This window comes from Neopelma chrysocephalum, unplaced genomic scaffold (assembly GCF_003984885.1).
Source record: "Neopelma chrysocephalum unplaced genomic scaffold, ASM398488v2 Primary Assembly neopelma1_72, whole genome shotgun sequence".
Taxonomy (NCBI): domain Eukaryota; kingdom Metazoa; phylum Chordata; class Aves; order Passeriformes; family Pipridae; genus Neopelma; species Neopelma chrysocephalum.
In genome coordinates this window covers 9,713,634-9,730,599 of record NW_020897732.1, presented here as the reverse complement: position 1 = coordinate 9,730,599, position 16,966 = coordinate 9,713,634, and the positions used below count along the sequence as shown (strand labels likewise).

Below are 16,966 nucleotides of genomic sequence, written 5' to 3'. Positions count from 1 at the left end.
ACCGCTGGAGTTCACCGGACTAACACCTCCCACTGCTGTGCAGCTGGAGTGGCACAGCTGCCACTGTGCAAAGCAACAAGAAGGTTCTCCTGACCTTACCTTAGTATGTTGGGGACAGGCCAGAGTAATTTCTGTACCTAAAAATCCCATTTTATATTCCCAGGGAAGATGGTTGAGCATTTTTGGTTGGTTTTTTGTGTGGTGCTTTTTTGGGGGTTTTTTGGTTGGTTAGTTGGTTGGGGTTTTTTTGGTTCTGCTGGTTTACAGCAAGTTGTGGGTCTGTGGGACCTTACCTGTGCCTCATGAACTATGGTGTGCCATGTGGCGTCTTGTTTCCTTACTTGTGCAACTGATCAGAAAAACACCCTGCTAATGTTTTGCAAGAGTTGATAAAAGTGCCTAAGATTTTAATGGGAGCCCATGGAGAAGTCAGGATGGAGACAGAACTGTCACTGATGGAGTCTGAGCAGAGCCTTTGAGATGCACTTCAGAGACAGCACTGCCACTGTAGCATGGTCTTCTGTCTCAGCAGTATGAGACTGTGCAGATAATTTTAGTCAAAAATCCTATTTACCCATTCATGGGAGATGGAGTCTATCCCTTGACCTTTGCCAAGCCACCTTCAAGACCTTGACATCTCTCTGCCACTGCAGGAACCTCATGGCCTTGCTAGGCCTCTTTTCGTAGGAATGGCCCAAAATCTTGTCCTTCCTATACTCAAACCCCAAGATTTCTCCTCTTTCCTATCTCCCCCCCAGGGCTAGGAGGTCTTTAGCACAGGCCCAGTGAGATGTATGAGAAAGAAGCCTGGCAAATGGTTTAAATTAACAGCTATAGTGGTTGTGCCAACTCCTGCAGCAGGAGAGTGCCAAGATCCAGAACGTGGCTGCTCACCAGCATTTGGCAAGGCAGTGACATCTTGTCACCGCTATCCCTGAGCACTGAGGCCCACACAGGTACACCGACCAGTTGGCTGGGGCAGGATGCAAGGCAGGGTGGGAAAGCAGAGGGAAGACTGCCAAACTTCTCCCAGGGAAAGTCACAGCCATGATTCTTAAAAATCATCTGCTCCCATGTGACATTACTCCTGACTGCAAACAGAATGGAGTCTCCAAAGCTGTTTACCAGTTACACTGATGCGGGTTCAGTCTTCCCTATCTGGGGTAGCCAAGTCTGCACTGGTAAATAAAGAGTGAGTACATAAACTCTTAGCAAAGGAGAAAACCATCCACTTTCAGTAAAGCTTGATCCTGCCACAGAATGCTGTGAGAGAGCTTTGGAGCTAAGTGCTGACTGTTGGGAAGGTGCCTAGAGCTGAAGGGAAAAAAAACCCCAACATATAAAAAGGAAGTCTGTTTTTACATTTAATTCCTCCTGAGTCCAGAGAAGCAGGGGTTTATATTTTCATTATAAATAAGCTATAAAGCATCTACATAGTGGAATCCATATTCCCAGTTGGGAAGAACCTGCAGGTCAACTATGGTCAACTTCCCCTTTGAAAGCACTACCATTACAAGTTAGCGAACAGTTCACGGGTCCTTTTGTTGTAGCCACGTTATTCACAGCTCAGTGCCACTCTGCTGCCTTCTTTCACCCACAGGGATGCCCAGACCTTTGATTTCAGAGCCTGCTGCAGGGCATCAGAGTTCTGCATCCAGAAGAAGATCATGAAGATACTTCGTACTGATGCTCCTTCCGCTGTCTGAAAATTTTTTCCACTGCCAAAGTCTTCCAAGCCCTTTGAATGTTTCCCCTTTTCTAGGAAACACACAAGTCCTGTGCCACCGTGTAGTTGCTGGAAACATCACAATTGTCTGCAGCTTTTACACAGGTGAGAATTCACTGCAGTCTCCTACACGAGTTGAAGTTTGGTGCTGTGGCACAGCTTTCTCCTGAGGTGGCTGTTAAGTTTGGCAAAAGGCTGACTGACTGCAAAGTGATGTTGCACATTGACCCAGTATGATAACTGCATATCAAAAAATACATTTGAATAAAGAGGTTCAAGAGACATTTTATTAGAGCAGCCACAGAAAAGTTAAAAGTCATGTTCCTCTGCAGGACACAGTCCAAGCCTTCTATATAGCAGCCATCAAAGTGGTATTTTTTCTGCCTTTGCCCATCACTCTCCAGCAAAAATAAAACTGCAGGTATGTTTCCACAGGAGAACCTTTATCTTCTGCCATTTCCAAACTCCAGGGAAAACTAAGTGGCTGGAATCAGTTATGTAAGAAAAAGGAAATTTGAATTTTATTTTGCAATTACAAACTTAAACCAAGCGAACTGTTATTTGTATTTTATTTGCTCTATAAAAGTCTAGGCGTACAAAGATCTTTTTACTGGATATAAACCCCCACATTTTCTTTTCAGGTGTCCATAGAAACACTAGTTTAGTTGAAAATAAATATAAAACCTGCAAAATACCTTAATTTAGTTTTGCTAAGAATTATAAGAAGGATGGGGGTAAAGGGTGGGCTAGTTCCTCTTTATTTCAAGCTTGTTGCTTTAATTCCAGGTTGCATATGAAGCAACAAACAAAAACTCTGTGGAATGTAAAAAGTTCCCATGCCTACAAAAGCCTTAACAATACCACACTGAGCTGAAGAACAACGGCACTGACATGAAAGGATTTTCATTTCTAAGAAATACCTGGCTATATCAGAGTTTAGGAATACAGGCATTCCATCCCCTTCTGCAGGGCTGATTTCCAGCAGCACAGACCTACTAACCCAAAATGAGCTTCCTCCCTGGGAGTCTGAGCTGCAGCAGCACAGGGCACTCCAGGTGAAACAGTGGGATGGAGACGGGGCGGTAACTTGGGTCTGGGTGAAAGAGGAGAATCTGCATTTAATAGCACAGACTAAGTATTATGCTACGTTTAAAATACCGTTCCCAGCTCACAGTGACAAACTGCACTCTCCACTAACCACAACTTTTGTACACAATTTTGAGAAAATTCTCCATTTAGAAAATGGTAAACTCCCTTTTTCATGCTCACGGTGCATTAAGGTACAAACAAAATTGCTGCTTCCCAGGTCCTTTATCACTGCATCTTTCTTAGACTTGTATCCTAAAGGTTCATTTTTCCAAATGGCATAATTTTGGCAGAGGTTGAGGTCAGTGCACTCCCAGATTGCATACTGCCTATCCCTCCTGTGGTATTACAGGGATATGGAGAAGTTCAGCACCTTGAAATCCAGGCTTGCTATTCAGCTAAAACAAATGTGCAGAGCACGAATACTACAATTATCAGAGAATTAAAAAAATCTGTCTGCATTCAAAGCAAAAATAAAACAGGGAAATTTCAAAATTTCCTGAGGTGCTCTTTTTGATCAACTAGAACTTTGGCTTCCATTCAATTTAGGCATTTCTTCTGTAGTACAATGCAAAATACAAACTACATTGTGAATAATATAAAAGCATTTTTTCCAGATGGGAATGCCGAAACATATCCATTGTTTTTTTTTCTCAAGTACATTTTTTAGCAAGTACCATTTTCTGAAGCAGTTAATAATCAGTGGAGCTGTATTCTCTAATAGAAAGGGGGCAGCTTTTTTCCTAGTAGAAATTATGTAGTCCTATAATTTTCATATTTTAGAGTTCTGTAGTTCTACTTGAATCTTTGTGTTCTTTTTTAGAAAAAATACAAGAATGCCCTTTATAATAATTCCTCATGGAAGTGTCTACTCATGGTAAACCATCTAACTCAGGTCCAGTGTAGGCTGAATTGTTGCTGTATATTTTTTCATGTATTTGTGTACTTATGCAAGTCTGAAATAAAATACATGTTTTGATGGAAGAGAAAGCACACATGAAACCACAACCTAAAAACTCATCAGCTCTGTGGAGATGTTGGAAAGGCAAAGTTCACTCATGTCACAGTAAAGGAACAGACGGTGTGAAGAAGTGATCAGACAGAAGGTTTGAAATGAAGGGGGGAAAAAGGAAGTTTTCCTACAGAAAGAATAATTAAACTGAACTCATTGTGAACAGACACAGTGGAACCCAAGAGGGTAAATGAACTATACACAGCTGGGAATCCAGACATACATTCAGCTTGAAAAAGCTGCCTCAGAAGTCAGGAAAATTCAAAGGTAGGTGTCTCACAACAGAGTTTTTTAGGTACCTCCCCCAAAAAGATGGTACTCAAAAGAGCTAGATACTTCTTAATATGCATTTCTGTTAATAATCTGCTCAATCTAAACTATAAAACGTGCTGTGCAACATGACTGAACGAATATCGCTGTAAGAAATATTTCCCCCATGTTTGAGTAATTTGAATTTGTAAGCTAATGTAAGTTTTTGTATTAAATAATGTTCTGTGTGCAATTTTCTTTCTTGTAAAGCACTTTGAAGCTTTCAAAGGGCACTCTAGGTTCATAAATAATATGGTATTCTTTGCCAGAACTGTAGGGCATTTCCCATAAATTCCAAATCTTCTTTGCCAGAATTGCAACATGTTGCATGCCAAATCCTGCACACAAATGTTCTACATGTGGCAAAAACATATTGGTAAAGACCAGAGGCATGGCATTCCTGGATTTCTTAGAGAGAGTAGGGGCGGGGAAAGAAGTGGGGAGGAATAACAAGGGAGGGAAGAGAGAAAAAATGTCTGTACATTATTAAAAAAAAACACCAAAAAACAAAAAAACACAGCCCCACCCCAAACAATCCATAACCAGCACATAGTTATTTTCAAAAGCTAAACTGTTTGCTGCATGTAGCACAAACTCACAGGTACCCAGAGCTGGGTCTTTAGTTTACCTTCAGTTATGGAAATCAGGCATCTTTTTCTGAGATGGGTGTGGATTTTTCAAACCCAGATGTTTGCAAGGGTCAGAACACCTGCAATCCCCGCTCCTCCCAGAACATGCCAATGGAACCAGAGCGGCTGCGAGCCTGGAGCAGCAGAGTCAGGACTGCCACTACTTCACAGGCTGTGACCATGAATCCATGGTCACATGTGACCATGAATCCAGATGAATGCATTTCTTATGCCCATGGCTACAGGGAATAAAGCAAGGCCAATGTTTATAAAGTGAACTCTCGCCTCTGTGCAGCCTCCCCCATGGACCAAACCAGGCTCCTACTGCTGGAGCTTGGAAGAGAAGGGGTGTAAAGCAGCAAGACCCAGAAATTCAATCAGTGCATTTGGCCACATACCACACAGGTTAGATTACTGAAGGGTGCTTGGAGTTTAATGTGTCTTTGCTTAAGCGTGAACAAAAATTTCACTAAATTTTAAGAAAATGGTGACAAAAATTCTTAACTCAGCAACAACCAGCTAGTTTTAAAGGTACCAGAAACTACTTAGACCTAATCAGGCCTTAAGCACCAAGAGTTGCTAAACGTTTACAAAGCAAACTGAAGTTAAAACTGAACTCCACATTCTGCAACACTAAATGAACGTTTTACTACCTGGTTTCTTTTGAGGTGGCAAGAAACGACTGTAAAACCATTGCTGTTGCCAGAACTACATTGCTTAGAGAAAAATATCCTGTGGGTTACCATTTGTTGCCACGATTTACAAAGATATGGTCTATAGTCTGTATCAGTTTCATGTGGAAGTTTTAAAGGGAAAAAGCCTTCTGCAGAGTTTGCAGCTTTCTGCATAAGTGTCTGTGTTGTTGCAAAGAGGACCAAGTGGTGCTGTCTCACAAGCTTTTCAAGAAAGTTGGCACATTTCTTCAGATTCATCTCCTGCAAGGTAAGACTCTCCCCTCCGTTGCTTCTGTCTATCCAATAAAAAGCTGATATACTGTCTAAAAGCAGAACACAGAGCGAGGGGTGAGCGCAAAACAGGTTTTCTAAAGAGTAGAGAGTGAGCAGTAACTGAGTGCTGCTATTGCAGTTCACAAGGAAAAGCCTTCCCAGGCACTGCTTTATCATTTCCTCCGTCCTTTGTGCCAGCCTGCTCTCCAGAATGGTAACCAGGCGGAGCATGTCGAAGTGATAGTCTGTGTCAATGAACATGACTTCCACTTCCAGCCCTCCTCCCGACTTTGGAATGATGCAGCGGGCTATGAGGTGATAGAGCATTTCCGTTTTTCCTGTTCCTTCTGCACCGTGGAATTCAATGATGTCTCCTGTTCAAAAACAAGGCAGCACGTTGTCAGGTAAGAGCATTTATAGCCCAGGGTCACTTTCCAGTGTTTACTGAACCAATACTCACTATTCCACAAATTGGAACGTGCATTTTGGAAAGTTTGATATGCATTAAAAATGTTTAAATCCTGGTTAGCATCTACAAAAAGACATTTCAATTTTCAAGAAAGGCCTCTAAAGTCGAAAAAATCAACAGGTAACAAAGGCTGAAAACCTGTGCCAACAGCACCTAGGACACCAGTATCAATAAAAGATTGGCAACTGGATTTCATCGGTATCATCACAGGTAGATGAAAGCAGAGAAGGAAGATGTTATACAGAAGTGGCTAAGAAACCATCTACATTATGCACAAACAATCAAGGAATAAATTAAAAAGGACAAGCAAAACATTAAAAAATTGATATATCAGAGGTCCAAATCATGTTGGCACATCTATTTTTACAGCAAAGCCTGTCCTTCAGCATTTCATGTCTGCTATAAGCTTGTTCAGTACCTGCACATGTCACAAGATACCTACAGGAATCTGTGACTGCGAAGAGAACACCAGTAGGTTTATTTAGCACTTACATTGTTCTGTGCTGATTATAATATGAAACTGCTTTTTTTGACAAAGGGGACTCAGATTCCTTCAACTCCAGGCAACACCTCTGTCTGAAGCAAATGATCTCTGTTCATAAAAGGATTCAGCCGAATTGCCTCATCCATGTGGGTCAGTAAAATACATATCACATAAATTTAAAATGTTAATTAAAAAGAGCATTACACTTCATTAGGAAACCAGTTCTTTTGTTGGATGTGAATGCAAGATATTTTTAAGTCTTATCCAAAGTCTCCTGATGTCTTGAGCCAGAATCTAAAAAATGTTAATTTATTAGTCACGTTTTATACATTTTTAATTTTGGGAACTGGATTATTTATCTGACATTTTGAATTTTAGGCAGAAGGGTAAATACATGCAGTAAGGAGAATCACACAACTGTAATTGCAGGAAGGTGAGAGATTTCCATGGCCTTGGCAAGTGCAAATGGCATAACAGCTTTTCATAGGGAGATGTGAGAGTAGAGAACTAACTGCAACTTTGCTTAAACATGTTTGTGCCTGCCCGAGTTAACAGAGTTTTTCAAGTCACTGCTCAACTTCCAGAGGATGTCCTTGTTCAAAGTGTGTATAATATCAAGATGCAGCTCAGGATGAGGGGCAGAGAGTGGTGGGGAAGAAACCAAGCTCTTACTTCACCCTTTGCAAGCATTAAAAGCGATTTACACCTGATGTGACAAGTCTGTCCATTTCCATGGCACTCACACTGCCCACCTCTCCATAATGGGATTCCTGCTGCTCCACAACCGCAATTCCATTTCTATGATACTTCAAAATTTATTAAAAAGCTTGACTGCCTCCCAAAACTTTACTTAGCTGTTCTGAATGGCTCACCCACTTTTGAGATGAAAGACCTTGCTGGGACACAAATCTTCATTTTCTCTTCCTGTCCAGGGGTCAAATGTCCAACTCTGGCACTTGCAGCCAGTGGCTGCTCTGCTGTCACACAGCCTGTGCCAGCGACATAACCACGCCCTGGTAGGGTGAGACACCAGCTTGGAAGAACTCCTAAATGTCCTGGTAGGTCATTCCCTCACATTTCATCTATTGAAATATTTTAGAGTAATTGCGTAAGGCACCTCTTGTTAAGGTACAAAGTGTATCTTCTGTCTGCCACTGGCTTTGTGCCACCCTGAGTGGCATTTCTGAATCCACACCAGTAAGTGAATGGGGTCAACATGCAATTCAAGTGCCTCACCTGCCTTTACAGCAAAATATGACCTGTTTGATTCAAAAAGTTATTCTGGGAAATGAATGCTTCACTTTTTCCACTTGAAGATGCTCTAACAGGATGTCTGTGTGCTACAGAATAACACTGGATGAGATTTTGTTATTGGCAGAACTACTAAACTTACTTAAGTAAAAATTCTAAAAGTTGAATGACAAAAATCAGTCTCAGAGAAGTTTTTGTGGTGGTGGTTTATTAATGTTGACAGCAAGACAGCCAAGCACCCCTCAAAGTTTGTTCAATATTGTTGAGAAAGATACACAGCTGCACTGTAGTTTGACCAAGACACTGGAGTTACTTTGAAAAGAGTAACAGCTTGGACTGCAAGAAAACCTCAAGAGGGCTGGGGATTTCTGTGCCTTCCTGATTATCCCAGAGGCTGCCCACAAGAAGAACGGGTGCAAAACAGAAACCATTTATAGCAACATCTATAAATGTAGGGTTTCATTGAATTAGCAACCAGGCTGTTAGAGTAAGATAAGAGGGGAAATTAATTCTTCTGGATCAGAGAGAACAAACCATGACACAGCAGAGGAGGAAGTGAGGCCAGCAATGTTTTCAAGAAGCCTTTGACACCCTCACAATAGGTCACAGAAGAAACTGAGTGATCAATGTTAGCATCAGCCATTAATGTCAAAATAACTTTGAAAGGAGGATTAGTAAAAAGACACTGTCACAGGATGAGAACAGGCTGAGAGGGAGAGTAGGAACAGACACTTCAAACATGGAAGAAGGTTAATGGGAATTTTTTCTATTAGAACAGGTGTTGGCAGACGTTAAACATATCAGTAGATGAACGTTCCATTAGCTTGGCAAAACATATAGAAGACAAACTAATTGGGTCAATAAAGACTTAAGTTTGTGAAGACTTAACAGATGGAGATGGATAAGCAGAGTGATCTCACACGAAATTCAGCAGTGATGAATTCAAGAAGTAGATTTTAAGGAGTCACCCAACACATTGCTTGGCTCATGGTAGCTTGAACTGGCCCACGATGGGCAGACTAAAGAGAACAATAGTCCACTGCTATGAACCAGCGTGCAGGATAAGCTAAATGCTGCTGCATAAATGTAAATATTTATGTAACACGAATATATTTGTAACTGAAACTTTGTGCTCAGTCCTGGTCATCAATTCGGTGTTATCTTTTGAATGAGAGGAGCCTTGTTTCTGTCTGTAATCATTCCACTAGCAAATGCTGGTTAAACTATTGTCTGACACTGCAGTTCCAAACAGGCTGTTGGAATACTCAGCAATAACTCTGTGGGTTTCACATCATCCGATACCTTGAAGTTACTGGGTTGGTGATTTACAACAGTGTGCAGAAGCTGTCGCTAATATTTATACCATTTATAAGTGAAGTAGAAGGGCCCAATATTTATTCCAAGTTAATGTTGGGTGTCATGCTATTGCTGAACATCAGACACTGACACCCACACCTTCGTGCCACAGGCACAGGGGAAATATGACTGGCAATAGGGGAAGATTATTTAAAGCTTGTGTCACTTTTGCTCCATTCCAGAAGAGCTTAAATGGTATGTAATTAATGTGCTTATGTGTTCTTAAATATGCAAGTCCATCATAATTAGAAGCAGTACCTATATTACCTGTCCCTATTTTACAGTACTCTGACATGCACGTAAGGAACACTTAACTACAATGTAACATTTGGTAATTTATTGAAATTTCATGTATATGTTTGTTTTAAATACCATCAAGAAAAATAAAATTTAGGTCCTTGCATTACTTTAATCACAGCATTTTAGATTAAGAGCTGTTCAGTACAGACTTCATGGGCAATCTATCACAGCATTCCACAGTGACCCACTAAAAGTCAACTTCATGACAAATGGAGAGGAAGGTCTTCAGCAGGGATTTACGACTGAATAATGAGAACACACATCAAAACAACACATGGGCTCAAATGAATAGTGGCATTAAAAGACAAAGCAATAACGTAATAGAAGGTGAAGTGTATATACAGCTAAAGATCTGTGCTAATATGTTAGGCAGCTTCATTGATGTCAGCCAAAAAGCATGGCAAATTATGGGTAATAATTGATGCCATTTGTTCAATGCAGAAGAAAAATACAAGTGCTTCAAAAGCTCAATAACTCTGTTGGCACAGAGAAACCAGTGATGAATTTTATAAGGTTTCCAGCCATCTTAGAACTGAGGTTCTGGAACAGTCTTTGGACAGACACAAACAACCTACTTAACTTTAAGAGCAAACCAAATAATTTGACACGAAATTATGTAATGCTGTGGACTTCAGGCAATTACTAACCCTCAAGAAGGCTTCTTAAAGTCTGTTTGACCAGAACATGGCCAGTTTAGTCTCAAACATCTGTTTTTCATGTGTAAAGTTGAATAGAAAAAATCCCAGACTAAAATATCAGCATTTTCTATTAGTGCATTTTTTTTAAACATAAAGATCTCATATTTTAAAATAATTAAGAATTTGAGAGCCTTGTGAAACATATACCAATTTCCTTACTGGTTCTTAATTCTACTTGTGGATAACAAAGAGCTTCAGAATTCAGAGTATTTAAATATTTTTCTGTGCTCCACTTGCACTGGCTTACCAGTATTTCTCTGCCCTTTATCCTTGTTATGTCACATTTGAAACTTTTGGGGCAGGAATCATATACTGCTAAACTCCATATGTATTCTCAAGTGCTGCAAAACAACACAGGAATAGTCTCACAGTGACTGTGTTTGTAGACTAAGCATCATCTCTCCTCCAATTATGCTGATTGTTTTTATTGCTTTTTCTGCTATTTCTTCTGAATCTTCTACATTTGCAGGAATTCAAATTGCAGACGAGTGTGCTGATAACCACTGCAGCCACACACTTGCCATATGAAATCCACTCACTCATACATTCATTCCACAACAGTAGTACCCCATCACAAGATCCTTGCAGTTTGCCATTCATGTGCCTTTTTTCCTATATATTTCTGATTTTGTGTAATCGGAGTCGTCTCTTCCATTATGAAACTCAAGAAATTTCACACAATCTGGAAAACCAATCTGCCTTCCTGAATAGTGTGTTAATTTCTGTTGAGCTCATAAAAACATCCGATTTTGACCTTAAAACTTCTTGCTAGAAGAATCTCTCTTAAACTTGTAGTACTGGTGTCATTGGGAGGTTGCTTGATTTCTCCAGTTTGAAATTCTCCACGAGCCATGTTGATCCAAACATTGCCCATGAACTCATTCAGCTGATTAGTGTCTATGTCCACAATGGAATTGTTTCAAAAGTTCCATCTGAGTATAATTAGGATTCTTCAGGCCACAACTGAATGGCTTGATGACTTGGCTTTATTGAAAAATACTGTTTGCTCATGCCTCTTACCCTAAATTTTCCAGACCACTCTATATCACTGAACTCTTTGCTATTTACTGAACTTCATGTTCTTTGCAAATTTCTGCAGTTATGACTTTGTGGTAGTTGTTTAGACCACTGACTAAAAAAAACTAAGAGGTTTAATGACTGACTCTATAACAAAATGGTGTAAAACTACTAAAAAATGACCAACGTGCTTGGTACTTACTCACCTACACCTGTGTTTTGATATCCATGAAGCAGATTTTAAAGTCCATTTAATAATGTTTGGAATGGTGACTCTGCATCATTCTGTTTTATCCAGTTTGCATAGAAATACATCAACAATTAAAATTCTGATCCAGGGCACAATCATGTACTTGTAAGCTTATCTCTGTCACGTTGCTCTGAGAATACTTTTACACGGACATTTTTCCATAAATGGGATAAAGACACATTTTTACCATGAACAGGAGATCCTTCCTCAGCAAACAGATAAGGTTCAAGATTCTTCAGACGGCTTCTGCCCTCGAGTCGCGCAAGCAGCTTTTAAAGACAAGACAGAGAGACACGCTGTTAACTCAAAATAATGGACCTAAGGAATAAACCCTAAATCTAACAGTTTTCCATGACAGCCCTATCAAAAAATTAGTCTGATTTAAAAAAATGTTTTCAAAAATACACATGGAAACACATAGTCTGGACTACAGGCCGTTCCATCCTCACAAACAATGAGCACATGGACTCGATGGCAATGAGGAGTGGATATATTACGGGAAATAAAAGCTTAAAAAGAAAAGCTGCACAGGTAGACTAGCAAGAGGGACTGCCTCTGGTACACAGCAGTGCTGCCACTGGGAAGAACAAAGGGAAAGAAGATCATTTGTAACAACCACCATCTTCACAAAAAACTACTGGTTGAGAGGTGAAACCTTACCCATCATCAGTCTCCTGAGTCAGTGCCTTTGAGTATTTTTAAGTAAAACCACGTCCATTTCACCTGAAAAGTTACAGAGGACTCCTCTGGGCTACAATCCTATTATATCATAGTTACTTGTTCAAACAGAGTATGGATTAAGAATGATCAAAAGTAATTAGTCACCAGTGGCCCTGCAAGAACCTTTCTAAAGCAAGCTTGAATTTGTAAAGCATGTTCTCCAAAGCCCCTTGTAAAGCAAGACCATTGTAAAACAAATTAGTTCAAAGTTCATGGACAGTTTCTTAAATTGAGAGGTATTTGCATAGCAAGTAGACAGGTATTCACATAACCTGTGTTATTAGTAATTCTGGCACACTGCATAAACCAAGAATTAACATTTCCCCCAGTACCAGAGCTGTTATTCCCTACATGTATTCCCTACACATGAGAAAGGACACTATTGGGATACTCAGTGTCACCAGAGCACGTACCCTGGTGCCAAATACTTCATTCTCCAACACACCCAGCTGTCATTTAACGACCTGAACAAAACAAATCCTGTTCAGCTTTATCCCATCCTCCTCAAGACCAAACCAGCAGTAAGCACACACCTTTAAACACCTGCTGCCTTCTCTTGCTTTCCTCTCTGCCACATCCACGAGCAACATTTGCTCTGAATTGTCTTAACAGTTTTTTAAAGAGTTGTGTTTGCCTTTCATAGTAGAATAAAACTCCATTAAATGGCCCTGAATTTACTTCAAGTGGTCACGATGGGAATCTAAGTGTGACGTTTTCATTGACATTTTAACAGTCCCTTCCATTAACAAAATGTCAGCGTGTTTGCCTTGGCCCGTTCACGCCTATCCAGGAGAGTTTTCTGACTCGTCCACTGAAGAGCCAGAAGAACACTTCAATTGACCTTGCTCTGGATCCGTGGATCCTCCCATTATATTTCACATATTTGTGCAGCACAGAAAACACCCACATGGTGAGCTCTGGAGCATTTTGGGAACCAGTAGGGTTCTGTGACCCAGACAAAGGAAAAATCCAAGTGGACATATGTACACAAGAATACAGGAATGTATCTTGGGACACATAAACCAGGAGATCTCAACTACCAAGAAAGACCCTACATGTGCAGCTCTTCTGTGCAAGCAGCTGCCAGTGCCTGGCCCTGGCCCCTGGCGAGAAGGGCTGGGAATTCACCCCCTCATCCAGCAGTGGGAGTTGAGAGAAAGAGGAAAACCACCACAGGCTGCTGCTTGCTGATGCTCTTCGCTTCTTAGCAGAGGAAGCACCTCTCCAGCACTCTGGGATAACAGGGAGCTGGATCACGGGCACTGCTGGGTCCAGGAGTCACAACTATTGCTGGGCTAAACACATTTCTGCAGCCTCCTGCTCCTAAATTTATTTCTACATTAACAAATACATCCTCTGCAGTTTATTTCTTCTGAAACAATGAGCCCATGTCTCCTCTTAGACTGTCACCTCTTTAAGCTTACTGCCAGAGCTTTGGAAACACATGGTAGATTGATTGGCATCATTTAAATATGAATCTGCAGTTATTTAAATGACAAGTTTATATATTAATTTTAAATAACTACAGGTGCTTACTCTGAGCACTGCTCATGTAGGTAATTTATGGTAATTTGCTGATGATAGTGCACCTGTGTTTTTATCAAACTTGTATTTACTTCCGAGATCTGAAGCAGAATCTCCAAAGGCACTTGCCTCATTAATGTCGTGCTGGGAGCAACGGGGTTCCTGGCAGAAACAGGAACAATTTTCCTTCAACTCTCACAAAGGTTTGTCCACACCAGAGCAGAAGTGACGGAGGCAAAGCTGAGATGAGGCACCAGATGGGCAATTCCTCACCTTTGCCCGCATTCCAGGCAGGGACAGCACGGGGCTTTCCAAATCGGCAAAAGCCACCTTGGCTCTGTTCCAGGGCAGCATTTCCATTTTGCCTCCCCACATATTCACGTGTAAAACGAGGAGGAGGAGAAATCTACAGGATTTAAAGGTTAATCTGGAGGGTGAACATCAGGTGTCCCAGGCCACAGACACTGTACAGCACACAGCACTGCAGAAGAGAGCTTTGAGTTGGAAGAGCTTGGGAAAAAAACCCCAAGGCAATATCAATTACGTATTAGAGATTTCAGATTCCATAATCTAACTGCAGATGCTCATTTATTCTTTCATAAGCCTCTTTTCATCTTCTTTTGCACAAAACACCACGTTTTAGCAACTTGCTAGTGGTAGGTCTTCACTCTTAGGTGTTCTTCAAGTGTAATTATGCCAGCAAGAAACTGCACATCTGTGCAGTCACGTGTAGAAAACAAGTTATACAGAAGAGTCAGACGGCAGCTAGGTTAAATTTCATTAATGACAAGGCTGATGGGACTCAAATATTTCAACTATGCCTTTTATAATTTATCAAATTTTTAATAAACAAATATGCATATGGACAGTCCCACTGACTAATACATGATGTGCTTATACTCTATTGGTTTCAACAGAGCTATGCATAAATGGAAGCACACACACAGGTCTTGTCAGGAATGAGAGATTACTTCATTAAAATGTTAAAGAAATTCAAATTAAATACTCCAGCTCTGTTAGAGGCTGTGAGCTAACCTACAGGCTGTTTACACATACGAACCTATCTTGAGTACGAGACAAAACTTAATTTTCAACCACTATAACCGCTCTGACTGAGCTTTTGTAAACTTTGGGCATGAAGACATATGCAAGCAATTTATCATTAATTTTACTGTGATACACCAAAGGTGTTTTGTGAGAAGTTCTAATTTGTTGTATTAATTATATTGAATAATAAGAGCACAAGACTGCTGTCCCAGGATAACCTGATCTTATATGCAGGAGGCTATTTGAGAAAGTATTGTTTTAAATGAAGTGTTTTCTGTTTCAAGGGCTTTTACCATTTTTTTTCTGGACCGTGTTTTCATACATTAACCTTTCTTATCCCACCGGTTATCAATTCCTCCCTTGGTCCAGGCTGGCTATCCATCCATCGCAGCCAGCTGATGCCATGTGCATTCCCTGCTGGCACCATTCCATGGACAAATAAATGCATTCACCCCCTTGGACATAGCACAACTCATGTCCTTAATTCATGTCCATTTGCTGATAGTGGATGTCTGGTACTATTTTTTTTTTTAAAGTGTCAAAAGGGCTTAAGAGCTCAAGTCCCACTGAAAAAACATGGAGCTTTATCAAGAAATAAATATTACCACACATTTCTAGGTTTCTATATGAACTATTCAATGTATTTTGATAGTTACACACAAATCTCCAAGCAATTAAGTTGAGGATTGCAAGTGGAAGTTTCTAACAAATACGCCATCCAGCAGAGAAAAAAAACCCAAACCAAACCAAAGTCAAAGGCAACAAAACCCCAAACTCAAACCCCTTTTCCCCTAAGAGCAGGAAAGCAATTCCACCTCCCATACTCTTTAATTATAGAATCATAGAATCGTTAAAGCTAGAAGAGACCTTTAAGATCACCAAGTCCAAACGTTTAAACCAAACCTTCCTCAAAGCCCTTCTTCCTTAGGCACCCACTTCAACTCTTGGGATGGGAGAGCGAAGGGAACGTTTACAAAGAATTCCCGAGACACCCGACCCGCCTGCCCCGGCGCGAGCAGCGCCCATGGACAGGCGCCGACCCGCATCCCCACACACAGGCAGGACAGGGACACCCGGGACGCTGATCCCGCCTGGAGCCGCTGCCACCCACAGAAACCCTCCAGGGAACCCTCCAGGCGGCTGAACCCTCCCCTCGCTCCTTCCCGCACACCCCGGCCCCTCGGGAGGCTCCGCGGGCGCTCCCCCAAGGGTGCTGTGGGGAGCGCCCGGCGCTTCCCCCTCGCCCGACCCTCCCCGGCCGGGCCCCGCGGCTGAGGGGGCCGGGGCGGGGGCGAGGGCAGCGCCTCACCTGCGTACCCGACTCCGCCCTGCGGGGCGCGTCACCCATGGCGGGCTCAGGGGCCGCCGGTCCCGATCCCGGCCCCGATCCCGCCGCCGCGCAGCGCCCCCGCCCGGCCGCCCCGTCTGCGCCTGCGCGGCTCGGCCCCCCGGGAGCGCGGGGTGGAGCCCGCGGGGTGAGGAGCCCCGGGTTCGAGTCCCGCCCCGGGCTTCGCTGGCGGCCACCCGCGCGCCCATCCTGCGTGGCCTGGGATTCCTTGGCTACCGCGGGGAGAATCACAGAATCAATTATGTTGGAACAGACCTCTGAGACCATCGAGGCCAACCTATGACTGAACGCCACCGTGTCAGCTAGACCATGTGGCACTCAGTGCCACGTCCAGTCTGTCCTTAAACGCCTCCAGGGATTGCGACCCCACCATCTCCCTGGGTAGCCCATTCCTACGTCTAATCACCTTTCTGAGAAGAAATTCCTCCTAATGTCCAACCTAAACCTCCCCTGGTGCAACTTAAGACCATGTCCTCTCGTCCTGTCACTGGCTGCCTGAGAGAAGAGGATGCCCTGAACATCAATATGGCTGTTTATTTATTTTAAGGACCCATCTTTTATAGGTTTTTGTGGTTTTTTTTCCTGCTCCTGATGAAATGGGGCAGGTGGCTGGGTTGGTGTGACTCAGGGGATGCTCCTCTGTGACACTGGGGTAGCCGTGACTCAAAGGAAGCTCATTCGCGTGGCCGCAATTAAACTCTTGACGCCTTGGAATCTTTGCCAAAGCCAGCTATCAATTATGGCTTAAATTAAAAGGGCTCTAGGATGTTTTAAATATGTCCCCGTAATGAAC

The 16,966-nt window shown here is 42.1% G+C and overlaps 1 protein-coding gene across 1 annotated transcript; it reads right to left on the bottom strand.

Moving 5' to 3' along the window:
• Window positions 1–1,991: 1,991 nt before the first annotated feature.
• Window positions 1,992–16,225, bottom strand: XRCC2 (X-ray repair cross complementing 2). Its single transcript, XM_027686931.1, has 3 exons — window positions 16,135–16,225; window positions 11,722–11,803; window positions 1,992–6,083 (listed from the first exon to the last, which is right to left on the bottom strand). Exons 1-3 carry the CDS (start codon window positions 16,171–16,173, stop codon window positions 5,368–5,370), a joined length of 837 nt encoding a protein of 278 aa, XP_027542732.1. The 5' UTR covers window positions 16,174–16,225; the 3' UTR covers window positions 1,992–5,367.
• Between the last annotated feature and the right edge of the window lie 741 nt (window positions 16,226–16,966).